This window comes from Sorex fumeus, unplaced genomic scaffold (assembly GCF_029834395.1).
Source record: "Sorex fumeus unplaced genomic scaffold, SorFum_2.1 ptg000009l, whole genome shotgun sequence".
NCBI lineage: Eukaryota > Metazoa > Chordata > Mammalia > Eulipotyphla > Soricidae > Sorex > Sorex fumeus.
This window is the reverse complement of record NW_026606066.1, coordinates 17,410,942-17,426,832: the sequence shown is the minus strand read 5'-3', so window position 1 is coordinate 17,426,832 and position 15,891 is coordinate 17,410,942. Positions and strand designations below refer to the sequence as shown.

General features: G+C 42.5%; 2 protein-coding genes across 2 annotated transcripts in view; both read left to right on the top strand.

Annotated features, from left to right (window-relative positions):
• Positions 1-2,774: 2,774 nt before the first annotated feature.
• GRB14 (growth factor receptor bound protein 14) overlaps positions 2,775-15,891 on the top strand; it is a 172,832-nt gene continuing 159,715 nt past the window's right edge. The window contains exons 1-2 of the mRNA XM_056110377.1: positions 2,775-2,895; positions 5,912-6,044. Coding sequence (XP_055966352.1) covers positions 2,798-2,895; positions 5,912-6,044 — 231 coding nt within the window. The 5' untranslated portion in view covers positions 2,775-2,797. The remainder of the gene's footprint in view (positions 2,896-5,911; positions 6,045-15,891) is intronic.
• LOC130019740 (growth factor receptor-bound protein 14-like) lies at positions 3,659-4,076 on the top strand. The gene has a single exon (XM_056110380.1). It carries the CDS (start codon positions 3,764-3,766, stop codon positions 4,016-4,018), a length of 255 nt encoding a protein of 84 aa, XP_055966355.1. The 5' UTR covers positions 3,659-3,763; the 3' UTR covers positions 4,019-4,076.

The window sequence follows — 15,891 nt, the reverse complement described above, 5'->3', positions numbered from 1 at the left end:
TGATTATTGTGAAAATCCGTGTTTTGGAGAGCCAACAGTACTCTTTTTCATATTCTTCAGTCAGGATTTGTTTGTAATAAGTCAAAAAGGAATTCGCTTGTGAACTTTTTCTGTAAGTTTGGATCTTTCCCAAATGAAGAGTTGAAACATTTGAGTTGACAAGAAAAGGAGAAGAAAGAAAGGAAGGCACAATTTCCTTGAGGATAAAACTCTTGAGATCCTTCAGTGTAAATAGGAAATGAAGGTAAAATGTGTCAAAAAGACATACTGTTGGAGGAAGGACCAGGAATCAATTTGCTTCCTCTGCAATCTACAAGGTTCATTTCAAGTAGGAAAATAGCCAAGTAGGGGAGGCCCAGATCTTCAGTAGCAAGATAACTGCTTTCCTGTTTCAGAAGTCAACTCTGGGGGCATGAAGACAACCCTTTTGCATTGCATTCTTTTCAGCTTTAGTGGGTTGATAGTATTGTAAACCTTTTATATTAGAGTTCTTTATCACCATTCCTTGTAAACCTCTGGGATACAAAACCCAACTCTGGTCTTGTCTAAAAAAATGTGAGTGAGCTAATTCTAGTAATTCTTGGTACATATCTTCAAGGTGTCTGAGAGTAAATTCAATATTTAATGCCAATCTAAAAAACTATTTAGGTTCTTATTCCTTGGAGACTTGCTCTTTTCTATTTTTGCCCCTGAGGGCTGGAGGTATTACTTAAAAAAAACACTCATGGGGATTAACAGAATAGCATAAAGCCTATAAATGTATATTTCCTGGATCTTCATTAAATGAGAAAATGTCCAGAGAGTGAAGACAATTGATATCTCATTCCAACCAATGATTATTATTTACGGAGGATAAACCTTTATGCTGGAAGATGGAGAATGATATGCTTTGTGAATATATATATACACACATATGTATATATACATATGTATTATATGTATATATATATGTATTTCTGTTATCCTAAGGATATGCAGAATCCATCAATCCTTTTTGCAATAAAAAAGTCATGTGTGTGTATGTTTGGGAGAAAGAGAGAGGGAGAAAGAGAGAGAGAGGGAAAAAGATAAAGAGAGAGAGAGAGGGAGAGAGCACTGTCTAAAGCCAATAGGATTGGCACCTTCCTACTGTCCAAAGAGGCTCAGTCACAGAGAATAAGAAAAACACGTAAAGAGACAAAAAAAATGCATGGACTGCCCAATCTTTGGGGTCATCTGGGCAGCCAAAAGTTAAGTTGCAGAGACATTATGAACAGTTAGTAAGCATATCAAAATTCAGTGGGTCAGGTACTAGAGAGACAGTGCAGCAGGTAAGGTGCTTGCTTTGGTTACCGCCAACCCAGATCAATCCCTGGCATCTCATGTTTCCCCAAACACTGCCGGAAGTAATAATTGAGAGTAGAGCATTGGCAGGTGTGGCCCCCACACAAACAACAACAAATTTAAATTTATTGGGCTCATTAAGAGTACTGGTATATTTCACATGGCTATTCAGTAGGAACCTTAAAGCATACAGTTGTGACAGTTTCCTATTCTATTTTTACTATGTTGCCATCTACATCTAGAAGACCATAGACTATTTAATTCTGTTCTCTCCTGTGCACATTTTTGCTGCCTGCTCATATTCTAAGACCAAGTCTATATTGTAAGACCTTTTGCTCAGGGGACTATCTGACTGAGGGGTTGGGTTTTTGTTAGGGGGGCAATCTCCTACAGAGGGAGACTTAAGAATGAGAATTTTTGGAGTAAGGAGGGGGGAAATCTGTTACTGACTACCCATAATTAAAATTTTGTGTGTCTATGCTTAGGGCTTACTCTGGATCTATGTTCAGAGATCACTCCTAGTAGTACTCAGGGAACCATATATGGTGTCAGAGATCGAACTGGAGTCAGCTGCATGCAAGACAAGCCCATTAAGTTCTGTACTATGTCTCTGACCTGATATCATTTTTTAGAGGATAAATTACTTCCTGCAAATCGCTGGGATGAAATAAGAATGATGATGATGATGACGAAGAAATTTTCTTCATGGCTATATTTCGATTTGCACGTACATTCTTCTTTTCCACTTTTCTGCAATGACCTCATTATATCTGCATATTTTTATATTAAACCCGCCTACAACCCCCAGCTAGAATCTAGACTCCAATTCAGAGTAATGAACATGTGTTAGGCACTGCCCAGCATAAACCACCAGTACATGTGAGTGATACCATAATTAACATTATTAATCATATCCTTCGGGAAAACTACCATTTTGTCTTGTGTCTGCACTGTATTAAGCCTCCTGGAGTCCACAGCCATCACAAGTAGGCCAGTTCTACTCCTTATTGAGTTTTAACTTTGAATTAGGTAAAACAAAGAAAGTGGCAAATCAAAAATTTTCTGCGTCAGCGGAGAATTCCAGGATTCCTCGCAGGCTGTAAGTCAGCGACCCATCAGGGTTTGTCAGAGGTGTCATAGAGTGTTGGTGTGCATCCACGTGTGTGCGCGTGGGGGGGGGGGGGGCGGGGGTGAGGAGTTGGAAAAACAAGGCAATGAAAGAGTGAGGGTACCTCTTTCTTCTGGAGGCAGTGTTTGCCTTTCCCTGGGCAGAGGTTGTGGAGGTTAAGAAAACCTGGTGTAACAGATGCCAGGGACAGATGATGTTACCTAATTTGGTCAAAGAACAAAGAGTGTGTAAAACATTTGGAAATTCTCAACTGCGCAGTGGGATGGGGGGCACTCACAGGAAAAGCTGACACAGTATCACGCAGAATTTCAAAGTAGAGCTGCTGTCTCCCCGAGCGTGCTCTGAATGGAATCCCTGCTTCTGCTAGTCCAGAGGGCTTGGAGAGAGAATCTTCTGGGCTGCAAGCTTGACTGCAACCCGTCGCTGGTGCGAGGTTGCGCAAGGTACTACTTGATGACCTAGGGCCCCAACTGCCTTATCTGTAAAATGGGGTCAACATCTAATTCGAGAGACAGTGGTGAGAGTGGAACAGAAGGCGCGCGAGGAGTCTCTGAAACGCTGTCATACCAGAGGAAAACCATTTCTTAGGAGTCCAGGTTTACTCTTGCCTTACTTAAAAAATGATCAGACACCTCAGTAGTTCTCTGCACGGATTGCCTCCCCCCTCCTTCCCCCCCCCCCGCACTAATCCTGCTCCCAGGCGGCAGAGTCCGGAGATGAGGCATGTGGTGTGGGGGGGAAGACGGGGCCAGCCAGGCCCCTGCCCCCTGGCCTCCTGGCACCGTGGGGCCTGTCATGGCGGCCCAGCGACAGCTGAGGTGATCTCAGATCGCCCGCAGGGGGAATGAAAGGGTCCGGGGGTCAGCGGTCCCCGGCCCCGCCGGCTGTCGGGCCGCTCTGCGGGGTCCCCGCGGGCAGCGGCGCGCCGCCCGCCCCGACCCCGGGCTCGGCCTCGCGCCCCGGCGCCCACCTGAGGGGGCGGCGGCTCCCCCGCGCCCCCCCTCCCCGCCCCCACCCTCGGGCCCGGCGCGGGCGGCGCGACCCCCGCGGCCGCGCTGTCGAGGCCCGGCGCCCTCCCCGCCCCCTCCGCGCCGCGCCCCGCGGCCCCCACCCACCGGCCGCTCCTCCCCTCTCCCCACCCTCCTCCTCCGCCCCCTCCCCTCCCCCGCCGCCTCGCCGGCAGCTCTCGGCCGCGCGTCTCGGCTGCCCGGGCCGCCAGCGCCGGCCGCGAGGCCACCGCACCTGCCGCGCCCGCGCCGCGTCGCCCGCCGCCGGCTCGCCCATGCCGCCCGGCTGCCCACGCCGGCCACGATGACCACTTCCCTGCGGGATGGGCAGAGCGCCGCGGGCCGGGCGGCCGCCCGCCGCTCGCCGCTGGCCGCCCAGGTGTGCGGCGCTGCCCAGGGGAGGGGCGACGCCCGCGACCCCCGCGCCGGCCCCCGGGCCGCCCGCGCCGGACGGGACCCGCGGCTGCGCGGCGGCCGACAGGTAGGCAGCCCCCGAGGGCGCGGGAGTGTCCGGGCGGGCCCGGCGCCTCGGGGCGCAGGGGGCGGTCCTCGGGGGTGAGCCATGTGCCCAGCGCGGGGCCAAGTTTGTGAAAGTCTCCGCAGACCAGCCCCTTGGAGCTGGCTCCTGCCCCCGAGCCGAGCCGTAGGACATTGCGATCTCCCGGCGCCTCCTTATAAATAGCATCGCGGTTTCATTGAGAGCGCCGGGTCTCTCCTCTCTCTCTCTCTCTCTCTCTCTCTCTCTCTCTCTCTCTCTCTCTCTCTCTCTCTCTCTCTCTCTCTCTCTCTCTCTCCTGTCTCTCTCCTGTCTCTCTCTCTCTCTCTCTCTCTCTCTCTCTCTCTCCCTCCCCCTCTCTCTCCTGTCTCTCCTGTCTCTCCGCTCTCTGTCTCTTTCTCCCCCCCCCCCCGTCTCTCCTGTCTCTCCTCTCTGTCTCTTTCTCCCCCTCTCCTCTCTCCTGTCTCTCTTTCTGTCTCTCTCCCTCTCCTGTCTCTCTCTTTCGTTCTCTCTCCTCTCCCTGTCTTTCCTCTCTCCTGTCTCCTCTCTTCCTCTCTTCTCTGTCTGTCTCTGTGTCTCTCTCTGTCCCTGTCTCTTCCCCCCCCCCTCTCTTTCTCTCGCTCTCTCCCCCCACCTCTCTGCCTGTAATCTTTCCTCTCCTGTCTCCTCGCTTCTCCGTCTTCTGTCTTTTCTCTCCGTTTCTCTCTCCCCTCTCTCCTCTTTCTCTCCTCTCTCTCCTCTCTCTCTCTCCCTCTGTCACCTATCTTCCTTCAGTCTTCTCTCTCTCTTCTCTGTCTTCTCCTTATCTGTCTCTCTCTGTCTCTCTTTCTGGATCTCTCTCTGTCTGTCTCTCTCTGTCTCTGTCTCTCTGTCTCTGTCTCTCTCTCCCCCCCCTCCCCCCCCTCTCCTAGGCAGATCGGTGTTAACTATAAGGCCAAAGTTTTAAGCTTGACCCCCCCCCCACTCCCTTTTTTTCTGCCTTCTTCATGGCTCCATCTTCCAAATAAATAAATAAATAAATAAATACTTTTTTCCCCCCATTTTATATCTTAAAAAAAATTGCAGCTTAAGTGACTTCACCTCCCACAGAGTCTTACAGAGACCCAGGAGAAGCAAAGCGGGATTGACATTTGAGCAGTCTCCTGTTCAGCAGGAAAGAATAGAGGCTTTAAAAGGTTTCCCAATCTCTGTAACATTCAGCATTAAGTGCCTTTAGAGTTCACAGTTTTGCACATATTTTAGGCAAGGAAAAGGCTGCAGCAATACAAAAATCTATAATCCTTTATATTCACACATTTAAATGGTACTTCTCCCCCTCTTACATTTCCAAAGTGCTTCAACTTCACTGAGGTTAAAATTACTCTGCACTAGAGTACATTTACACGAGCAAGCAAGTTCTATTGAGTTACCTCCTCAGAAACAATGCCTTGAGGTTTAGTATCTATAAGCGCTTGCAAAATCAACAGACTGTGTGTGTGGGCAACATTGTGAATGAAATTTGAAGTGAGATGAACCACAGCTATAATTAATAAACCATAACTTCCAAAAGTAATTAGTAAAATAGCATAGGAATGATTTTACTAAATGTTTGTAGACTGTTGATTTAATGGATACCTAACACTATTACTCCTCAGAATGATTTGTACATTAAGAAAATATAGTTTGTATTTCAGCTTTTGGAAAATTATAAAAAGTGCTATAAATGAGATTTGCATCCTTGTAAAATATATTTCTACCGTATCCCCCTGAATATTACTATGAATATTATCAGAGGTTGGTTTTTATTCAAATTTTATTTCAACTTACAGAAATATATGGCAGATCTTTTCTGTAAACTTTTTATAGTATTAGTGTTATCCAGAGTAGTGTATATTGGTCTTAGTTTTTAAATCCTGAGAGCAATTGTATTTTACATTATGATTTATGTAAATTATATCCTATGTTCTCTTGTTGTAGGAGAAAAAAGAAAGATCTGGATGTTCTGGAAATGCCATCTATTCCAAACCCCTTTCCTGAGCTATGCTGTTCTCCATTTACATCTGTGTTGTCAGCAGGCCTCTTTCCCAAAGCGAATTCAAGGAAAAAACAGGTATGCATTTGATTTTTTTCTTTTTCAAAAATACATTTATGTTTGAAATCTGCATGGACTTGAAGATATTCACTACTTTTCAATAGTACAAAACATTAGTGCGATGTCCTACTTTAAAAAATTATATGACTGACGTAGATCTTTGGCATTTTTCTTTTAGGGTCTTTTAGTTTTCTTAGCTATATAGTAGGCATATTGAAACTTATTTCAGGATTTGGAAATATGCTAAGTGGGAGAAAGCTCATACTCTGTCTGGAAGCAGTTGTTTTAGGTACGTGTGAAAATTATATGGGATCATCGATTATAATTTTTGCTCCTTTGCTTTTGTTTCTGGACTGTATCCCTGGTGCTTAGGGATGACTCCTGACTTGGTTCTTGGGGTTGCTCTTGGTGGTGCCTGGAGGAACATGTGGTGCTGGTGACTGAATCTGAACGTCCCGCGTGCAAGCGAGCTCCAGTCCTTTGAGCCATCTGTCTGGTGCCTAGGTTTAATATATATATATATATATATTTACATATATACTCGGAGAGCCCGGCAAGCTACGGAGAGTATTCGATATGCCAGACACAGTAACAACGAAGTCTCCAATGGAGACGTTACTGGGCCCGCTCGAGCAAATCGACGATCAACGGGAGGGCCTTTACCTTTACCTTTTATTTACATATATATATATTTCCCCCCCAAGGTCATGATTTACAATGTTATTCTTAGTTGTGTTTCAGGCATACAGTGTTCCAACATCAATACCATCACCAGTGTCAACTTCCTTCCATCAGTGTCCCTGCTCTGTTTCCGTGACAGGCACTTTTTATTTTTGTTTTAATTCTGTGAACTGTGGTTTATAATACTGTTACTGATAGGGTTTCATGTCTGACACATTTCTGTTTGAAACTCTCCCAGAGGGACCAATGTCCTTGGCCTTCGTTTCAGTATCTGCTTCCCTATCCTATCCCTGCTTTCCCTCCCTAGTGGTCTGCATCCTGTTGAAGACCAGTTCTCAGTTTCTGTTGCCTTTCGTATTTGTTATTCCCCTCCTATGTTTCTTTATATATTGCATATGCAAGAGATCATTCTGTTTAAGTCCCTCTCCTTCTGACTAACTTCACTCGCCATGATCCTCCAGCTCCAACCACGTAGCAGCAAATTGTGTAATCGGATTTTTTGTTACAGCTTAGTAGTATTCCATTGTATATATGTACCATTGTATACATGTGCTTTATCCAGTCATCTGTTTCTGGACATTTGGTGTATTTCCAGATTTTGGCTGTTGTGAATTGGGCTACAATGAATATAGCAATGCAAATGTTTTTTTCTAAATAGTGTTTTTCAGCCCTTGGGGTATAGGCCAAAAAGTGGAATTGCTGGGTCATATGAAAACTAAATTCCTAGTTTTTTGAAATGTGTCTATATTGTTTTTTCAAAAGGGTTGGCCCAGTCTACATTCTCACGAGCAGTGACTGAAGGTCCTTTTCCACACATCATGTCAGCAATGGTTGTTTCTGTTCTTTCTGCCAGTCTCTCTGGTGTGAGGTGATAACTCATTGTTTTTTTTTTTTTTATTATTATTATTTTTTTTTATTTATTTATTGAATCACTGTGGGAAAGGTTACAAAGCTTTCAGGTTTATGTCTCAGTCATGCAAATATCAAACACATTTCCCTTTACCAATACTTATTTTTTCCCATGAAGAACCCCAATAACACCCCACCCCCCCACCCCTCCCCGTCCCTGTGAGGCAGATGAATTCTAGTTAACACTCTATCCGCTTTGATTAGATTGTTTCAATAAAAGATTCACCACTATTATTTAGAGTTTACCCCCCCCCCCCCAAATCAGACATGCTGAAAAAGCATTGTGAAGTGATTTGCTTTCTACAGCTGGGTTCAAGAATTAAATGTTGGTTTTGGATTTCTGCTATTTTACCTATTGACCCTGGAAGTATTTCTACTGAAAGTCAGATAGTTAAGAAATTGGTTTCTGTGTTCTGGAGTCGTGGCCGTGCTGGAGAGCCGCTCGTGGGGGGCAACTGGTGGCCTCGGTAGGGCGTGAAGGGCGGAGTGAAACGCCCCCCTTCCCATGAGGTTTTAGTCGCCCCCACACCCCCGGCTCATACCTGCTGTCCACAAGGCTCCCATGTGGCCGCCATCTTTCTTTCCAGAGGGAGGAGGGTGGAAGGGAGCAACACCCTTTCCCCTCCGGGCAGACATGATGGCCTGGATTAACGCATAGTCCTTTCACTTTTCTGCTCCAAGCTGCTGGGTTCTGCATTAAGTCCTTGTGCTTCTGGGGCTGTGGCCGTGCTGGAGAGCCGCTCGTGGGGGGTGACTGGTGACCTCGGTAGGGCGTGAAGGACGGACCGGAACGCCCCCCTTCCCATGAGGTTTTAGTCGCCCCCACACCCCCGGCTCATACCTGCTGTCCACAAGGCTCCCATGTGGCCGCCATCCTTCTTTCCAGAGAAGAGAGGGCGAATGGGGCAACACCCTTTCCCCTCCGGCAGACTTGATGGCCTGGATTAACGCATAGTCCTTTCACTTTTCTGCTCTAAGCTGCTGGGTTCTGCATTAAGTCCTTGTGTTTCTGGGGCTGTGGCCGTGCTCCAAACTTAACTCTGACTTTCAGGGAGAAAGATTGGGTGGTTTACTTCTCATTGATCACCTTGTATATAGAGAGATGTCGCGCGGCCGCGTAAGCGGCCGCGCGGTTTTGAGAAAAGGTCCTCGTTCCCGCATACTCGAGCTGTGTTTGTAGAGGCTTCTGGTCACCGGGGTTCCATCTGGGGGAGGCGGGATGCGGCACCTACTCCATCTGGAACTTGCGGGTGAACTCGGCTCTTTTTGGAACCTGTTTTTTCTTTTTTTTTTTCCTCCGGGATCCCGCACCCTCCATGTGTTCTTTCTCTTATGATAACTCATTGTTTTGATTTGCTTTTCCTGATGACTAGTAATGCAGAGCTTTTATTTTTTTTTCATATGCCTTATGGTCATTTGTTGGTGATCTTTGGTGGAAGTTTCTACTCATCTCTTCACTCAATTTTTTTCATGAGGTTTGTTGCTTTTTCTTGTAAATTACTGCCTCTGCTTTATTTATCTTGAATATTAACATGCTATCAGAAGAGTGGTGGGCAAATATTTTTTCCCAGTCTGTGGAGTGTCTTTTAATTCTGGTCATCATTTCCTTTGAGATGCAGAAGCTTCTTGGTTTGATGTCATCCCATTTGTTTATTTCTTTTGCTATAATTTGCTTGGCCAATGTCATTGAATCCTTGATGATACCTTTAGCTTCAGTACCCTGAAGTGTTCTGCCTATTTTTTCCTCAATATAACTTACAGATTCAGGTCTTATATTGAATTATTTAATCCATTTTGATTTAACTTCCATGTATGATATTAAAAATGGATCCGAATTTATTTTTTTTGTATGAGACTACCAGTTATCCCATCACCACTTATTGAAGAGATTTCCTTGTTCTACTTGATACTTTAGTTCCTTTATTGAAAATTAACTATCTATGTATTTGCACGTTTGTATCTGAGATCTTGATTCTATTCCATTGATCTGACAGTGTGTCCTTATTCCAGTGTTTTAATTACAACTATAAAAGGAAAATTTGAACATGGGGAAAGTGAAGCCTTTCAGCATTTTTTCCTAGGGGTTACTTTGGCTATTAAATCTTGTCAAATGCTTTCCATGCATCTGGTTATGTACTCATATGATTTTTATTCTTTCTTGTACTGATACAGTATATTATGTGATTGACTTGTGTATGTTAAATTATCCTAGATCCCCAGGATGAATCCTACTCACTCATGATGCTTGGTCTTTTTTGATGTGAAGTTGGATTCCATTTACTAATTTTTTTGTGGATCTTTTCATCTTTCTTCACCAGTGAAATAGGTCTATAATTCTTTTTTGTGGCGTCTATCTGCTTTGGGAATTAGGGTTATGTTTGCCTCATCGACACTCTTTGGAAGAATTTCATTTCTCCAGCTTTCTGAAAGAGTCTAAAAATGATTGGCAGTTGTTCTTTTAAAAGTTTAGAAGAAGTCACTAGGAAATACATGTAGGCCTGACTTTTTATTTTGGGGGAGACTTTTGATGATCATTTCACAAGGTCATTTCAGTTTCCTCAAGAGTAATTAATTTGTCTGTTCAGATGTTCTTTTTCTCCTTGGTTCAACCTTGGGAAGTAACAGGAATCTACATACTGATGTGTTTCTTCTAGCTTAACCCTTTTGTGCATAAAGAGTTTTCAAAGTAATGCATCATGATCCTTTGAATTCCTGTGGGATCTCTTGTGAAGTCTTTCCTTTCATTTCTGATCTGGGAAGAGGCAAGGATCCACTCAGTCATCCTAGATTATTTTTTAAAATCACTAATCAAAAAGGGGTCAATAATTATTGGTCTAAGGTGGGGATTGGCAGAAAAATTTCTTTTGATTTTTCACATTTTCAGCACATGCCAATTACTAAAACAAAGTGATATAGCCAGTCTATGGCAAGAGGTAATTATAGTTTAGGTCTTATGTCTTCTATGTCTTCTTCATTTTAGAAATTCTTCTCTCGGAGATTCTGGCTACAGAAGATAGATGACTTGTTAAATGATGTTTAGAAAATAGATTTTATTTTTAAGATTTCCTTTTCTAGTTTCCAGTTTGGGACTGACTTAGCAAATGAGATTTTAAAGACCAGGCAATTATGAGTATAGCCTGCATAGTTATCTATTTTTTTTGAAAAAATAATGTATCCTAAAATAGCCATCTCTGTTCCTAATACACTTCCTCTCAGTTTCGAATCAGCAAAACAAAGAGAGGCTTCATGAGGTGAAATATACCTTGTTCTTGCAAGGATAAATGCATTAACTTTGAATAGTCTGATGCTTTCAGTGAGACAGAGATAATGAGTATAGAGGAGAAGATAGTTGGTAATTGTTCTCCATCTTTAACCTTTCTCCATTTTTTCTGCACTGTTACTATCTATGATGAACTCATTAATGTGTGCTTGTAGTTTTAGGAATGGAGGAGATACCTGGATAAGACATGCAATCTTGATAATATGTTATAATAGAAACAGTCAAGAAGTAATCTTATCTATAGGATTTTTTTGGGGAGTGGGTTGGGGAGTATTTGGGCTACATAGGAATTGATAGGAAGCTGTGTAATTAACAGATGGATAGGGAACCCTCGCCTTGGTTTGGAGGTCTTGAGCCGCTTCCCGACCCTGGAAGGCATTGGGAAGGCCAATGCCTTGGGCAGACGAAGGAGGAAATGAGGGCCAGGCTGGTTGGTGATCAGTTGTCATTCATTCCATTCTCCCCACGTGCCTCTTCCAGTCTCACTAAGCTCCCCATTGTAGTCTCACACTGCCCCTCATTCCTTTCTCCTCCTGTCCCCCATGCTAGGCTTTCCAGACTCTCTCGCTGCCTTGGTCTCTCTCTAATCTCTCAGCATCTCCCCACATTGCCATAGCTTCCACACAGTACCTGGTTGCACAATTAACATATGAAAGCCCTTCTTCCCTTCAAGGGCAAAATACTACTTAGGGGTGTTTCTCCTCTCCTTAGTCTTCTAATTTAATTAACATCTTAATTTACATCTTAATTTTACTATTATTTCTTAATATTAGTTATTTTATATTAGTTATTTTATATGGACATAGTAAGAAATACATTAAGCTTGTAGAGTGGCTCTCCTGGGGACATCTTGCTATAGATCTCAGACTAAAGTGCTCTTCCCTAACCCTAGCAGGGTCCTAATCCAGATGTTACTTTGTGGATCATGACGGAATTTGTCCATGACCATGCTCTTAACTTATAGTTAAATATTATGGCGCTTTGGCCTCGTTCATTTCAATGCCACAGTAGCTCACTCACAGCTTGCCCTGGGTCCATCCAGCCCCTAGTAGGCACCCTGCTTTTGGGGTGCTAGGAAGTAAGGGCAACTGAAGCTTATGTCGAGAGAAAAGATGTCCAGGAGTGAATATTATTCGGAGGCAGTTAACTCACAAGTTACAAAAGCATAGCATTGACTGTCTTCCTGTGTCCATACAGAAAGGACATTGCTATGAATTAACTCTGCAAAGGACTTAGGGAGAAGAGAAAAGCAATATTTACAAGTTAACAGAGTCTGATTAGGAGATAAAGGTGATTGATGATCGGGAAAGCGGAACACAAAGAGGTTACAAATAAAAACAAATGGGAGCACTGTGATGGGAGTAACCCAATAAACCTGAGCTCCCTGTGGCAAGGCAGAAAGAACAAACCATTGTTATCATACAGAGAGCTGTTTCCAACTCTGTGTTTGGGGGTTTCTCCGTCATACTTAGGGGACAATGTGGTGCCATGGATCAAAACTGGGTAGGCTGCATGCAGGGCAAGTACCTTAACTCTGTACTATGAGGCATGGAATTTTTTTCAATAAAATCCTGAAATAACAAGCCTTATGTACGTTAATTTAAGGGGTTGGGACTGAAGTTTAATTGGTTCATGTGTCTTTGAATAAGGTGTAGAGTAAGTGGGAGTAAATATTCTTAGAGCATAGGTTTGTTCTGATTTAGTCTTTGATGGGGGAGGCAAGTCCCTAAGTAGGCAGGATTATGACTTTCCATGAGGAGATGAACAAGGAGGAGATTCGCATGAGAACATTATTTTCAGGGTAAGATTTTAAGACAGCGACAAAGGCCAAAAGCATTCCTGTGGCCCAAACTTTGGCCCTTTCAGAGTGCAACTTTCAGGTTGGGGCATAAGATAGCAATATGGCTGACAGATTTGATGGTGTTACAGGGTGGTGGAAAAAGTGATTCTGGATTGCCCATTCATGTGACCCATTATGGGAAAAGGAAACGTCTAATAATGACATAGTAGTTACCCCTGGGGGAATTTATCAGATTTATTTTTTAATACTCTTTATGGAGGACCTGCTATATTCCCTCTACCAATTTTTGGCTCTGAAGTATGCAAAATATTTTATAGTGTTTTCCAAAGTAGGTTTTGATTTGGGGTTAGGAATTGGACAGAGTCAGTGGTCTGTAGAGGGAAAGAGGTCTGGACTTAATCTCACTGAAATTTCCTGAATGGTCATGGGAAAGTGCCTGTGTCTGACACATTTGTTGATGTTGCAGCGTGTGGCAGGTTGTTGAATAGAGAGACAATAAGTGTTGTTTGCCTGTATTAATAGAGGGAGGAAAGAGAGAGGACGCTATTGTCCAGGTCAGGTTCTATAGTAGATATAGGTGATGGAGGGTAGTTAGCATCCCATAGTAAAGCATCCTGTCTTGGTGAATGACACCATTTCTTCTGATTTTATTTAGCCAATTGGCAAACTGGGAGAAGTGTTATATTTCTATTGATTCTGTTTGGTTTTCTGCGCTAGTCTTGTGTTCTGTTTCCACAGTGACCTTCTCAGAGAGCACTGCACCCACAGTTGTGCTATTTCATGAATAGAGGAACGGCCAGATCTGGAGACCAGGCCAGTTCTCACCTGAAAAATGCTTTTCTTGCTTATTTAATTTGTGTTTATTTTGGAGCCACTCATAGTAGTGCTTTGCTCATGGCTACTCTCATCTCCCCAATCTCCTTCTCTCCATGGAAAAAGAGTAGCTGGAATGGAGGTGGGAGTGTGGAGGAGCCCATTTGATGTGCTCAGCCCTTGGAGCTCTCTGTCAGGCCCTGCCAAATCTCTTCTTTGGACCAAAGGTTGGGATCTTTATGAAGTGAAGAATGTCCAGAGTTTGGAGAGGAAGGCTTTTTTTTTGCACCTTTTTTTTTGTTATAAAAGTTTCCTTTTCTCCACCTAGACTTTGTGATACAGCTGTTCTTCTGTTTTTATGGTTTTTATGTACTTAGTTCTTTGGAATGTATAAAGTTTTGAGAATAGATAACTCAATGGTAGTAATTTCCTAAAGTTCAGTGTGCAGTCTACTTTGTGACGTAGATAACTCTTTTCCAAGGTGGTATTTCTCATTTCTCATTGTTTTTTATCATCTTTGGTTGAAATGATATAAATGACTGTATGTCATAGGCTTCTGTTGAATACAGTTGAAAAACAAAATAGGAGTGATGTTTTTTCTTTATTATTTCTCTTTCATTAATTTTGTTTGATAATTCATCTTGTTTAGCAATTCTTATCCCCCTTTTTTGAGATTCCAGGAATTGAACGCAGGTTCTCACACATGAAAATCAAGCACTATACTGTTGAACTATGTTCCCAACACCTAACTTTTCAATTCCTTTTCCCCCATGAAAACAATAAAGAATTGTTATTTTAAAATAAATAACCAGAAAATTTAAAAGAATAGAAAATTATAATGTTGAATTTCACATAAAAAGCATCAAAACCAAGGTCAAAAATCATTTTGTAGTTTATAAATACTATTTGATAAAATTTGGAACACCTATGCAATGCATGAGAAACAAAGCATATTAAAGGTCCAAATAGGCTATAATTTATCTCTGCTTTGCAAATAGAATATCCCTACACATATACTATTGTTGTTCAGTATTTTTTATTTTATAAAGAAAGCAGGGATGAAATAGAATTGGATACTTATTCTCTTTTCCTCGATTATAATACGGGTCAGATATATTTTCTAGACACATTTAAAAACATGTGTATCAGTAAGGTAGATGTACTTTCTTTCACATTGCCCAGAAAATTTTGTGCAATTTTAACTTTATATTAAAAAGGACACACATTTCCCCCCTATTTTGTTGTTGTTGTCATTTTTTTGTTTTCTTTTTACTATTGAGGCATACCCAGTTGTACCCAGAGCTTGCTCCTGGCTCTGCACTCAGGTGGTGCTTGGGGAATTATATGGGATATCCAGGATCTCTGGTCTAATGCTAGGCAAATGTCTACCTGCTGTGCTATTGCTCCAGTCCCCCCTCCCTTTTTTTAAAATTTGAACTTACCAAAAAAATACCCCATAGTAGTTATTTGAAGAAAGGGGAAGAATAGAGAACTTTAGCCCACTCAGCAAATCAGTACTTCCTTCAAGTTTGTCTACCTACAGGTTATTTTTGTCCTTGGACTCAGCTTTTGTAGTAGCTTTGGTTAATTGCTTCCTAGGACTAAGTATAACTACCTCAGAATGAAGTCTCTGAAAATTTTAAAGTTGAAACTCCTATAAAAGATTGTATTGTGAAGTATTTATGCTGGAAGAAATCTTTGCGATCATTAAGTTGAATGCTCCTTTATAGATGAGGAAGTTGAAGCTAACAATTGCTTTTTGGCTGAAGATGGCAGAGTGAGGACTCCAAATGTGTATTTTTTTGAGTCTTTGACAGTTTGTTTTTTAAAGAAGATTAAAATAGAAAAGAAAATTTTCTATTTTCATGGAAATTATGACCTGGGGAGATGGTATGGGTTGCGGACTGGGTGTTAAAAAGCACATACTTTGTATGGGGGTGCCCGACTCTCTCCCCCAGTACCTCCAAGAGGATTTTTAGCTCACTCTCCTCAGACTCTCCCAAAAAGACAGTATCATAAATGATAAACTATTGGTTCTTTTAGGTTAAAGTCGTGTTTCAAGAGCATATTTATAAAATCCTAGTTTCTTCTGTTTCCCTTCCCAGCAGACAAGATTTATATTATTAATTATGAACTTTTATGTGTGGTTGATAGTCTATATTTATAAGAATGCCAGGAAGTGGGTTTGCCATCCACATTTTAAGACTTAAAAAATGTAACTGGTGTTAATTTTTATTAATTGATATGCCTATGCTTCTATAGCTTAAATAAAGTGAATAAAAAAGAATATTGTGTTTTGATATGCTGTCTTTCACTGCATTGTTTGGTTTCTTCTGTATTGATGTAAGCCTTTTTGTAATATGCCTTGAAAAAAATTAAAA

Excerpts from the sequence above, each read along its gene's own strand:
- LOC130019740 (XM_056110380.1), top strand. The coding sequence starts at position 3,764 with ATGACCACTTCCCTGCGGGATGGGCAGAGCGCCGCGGGCCGGGCGGCC.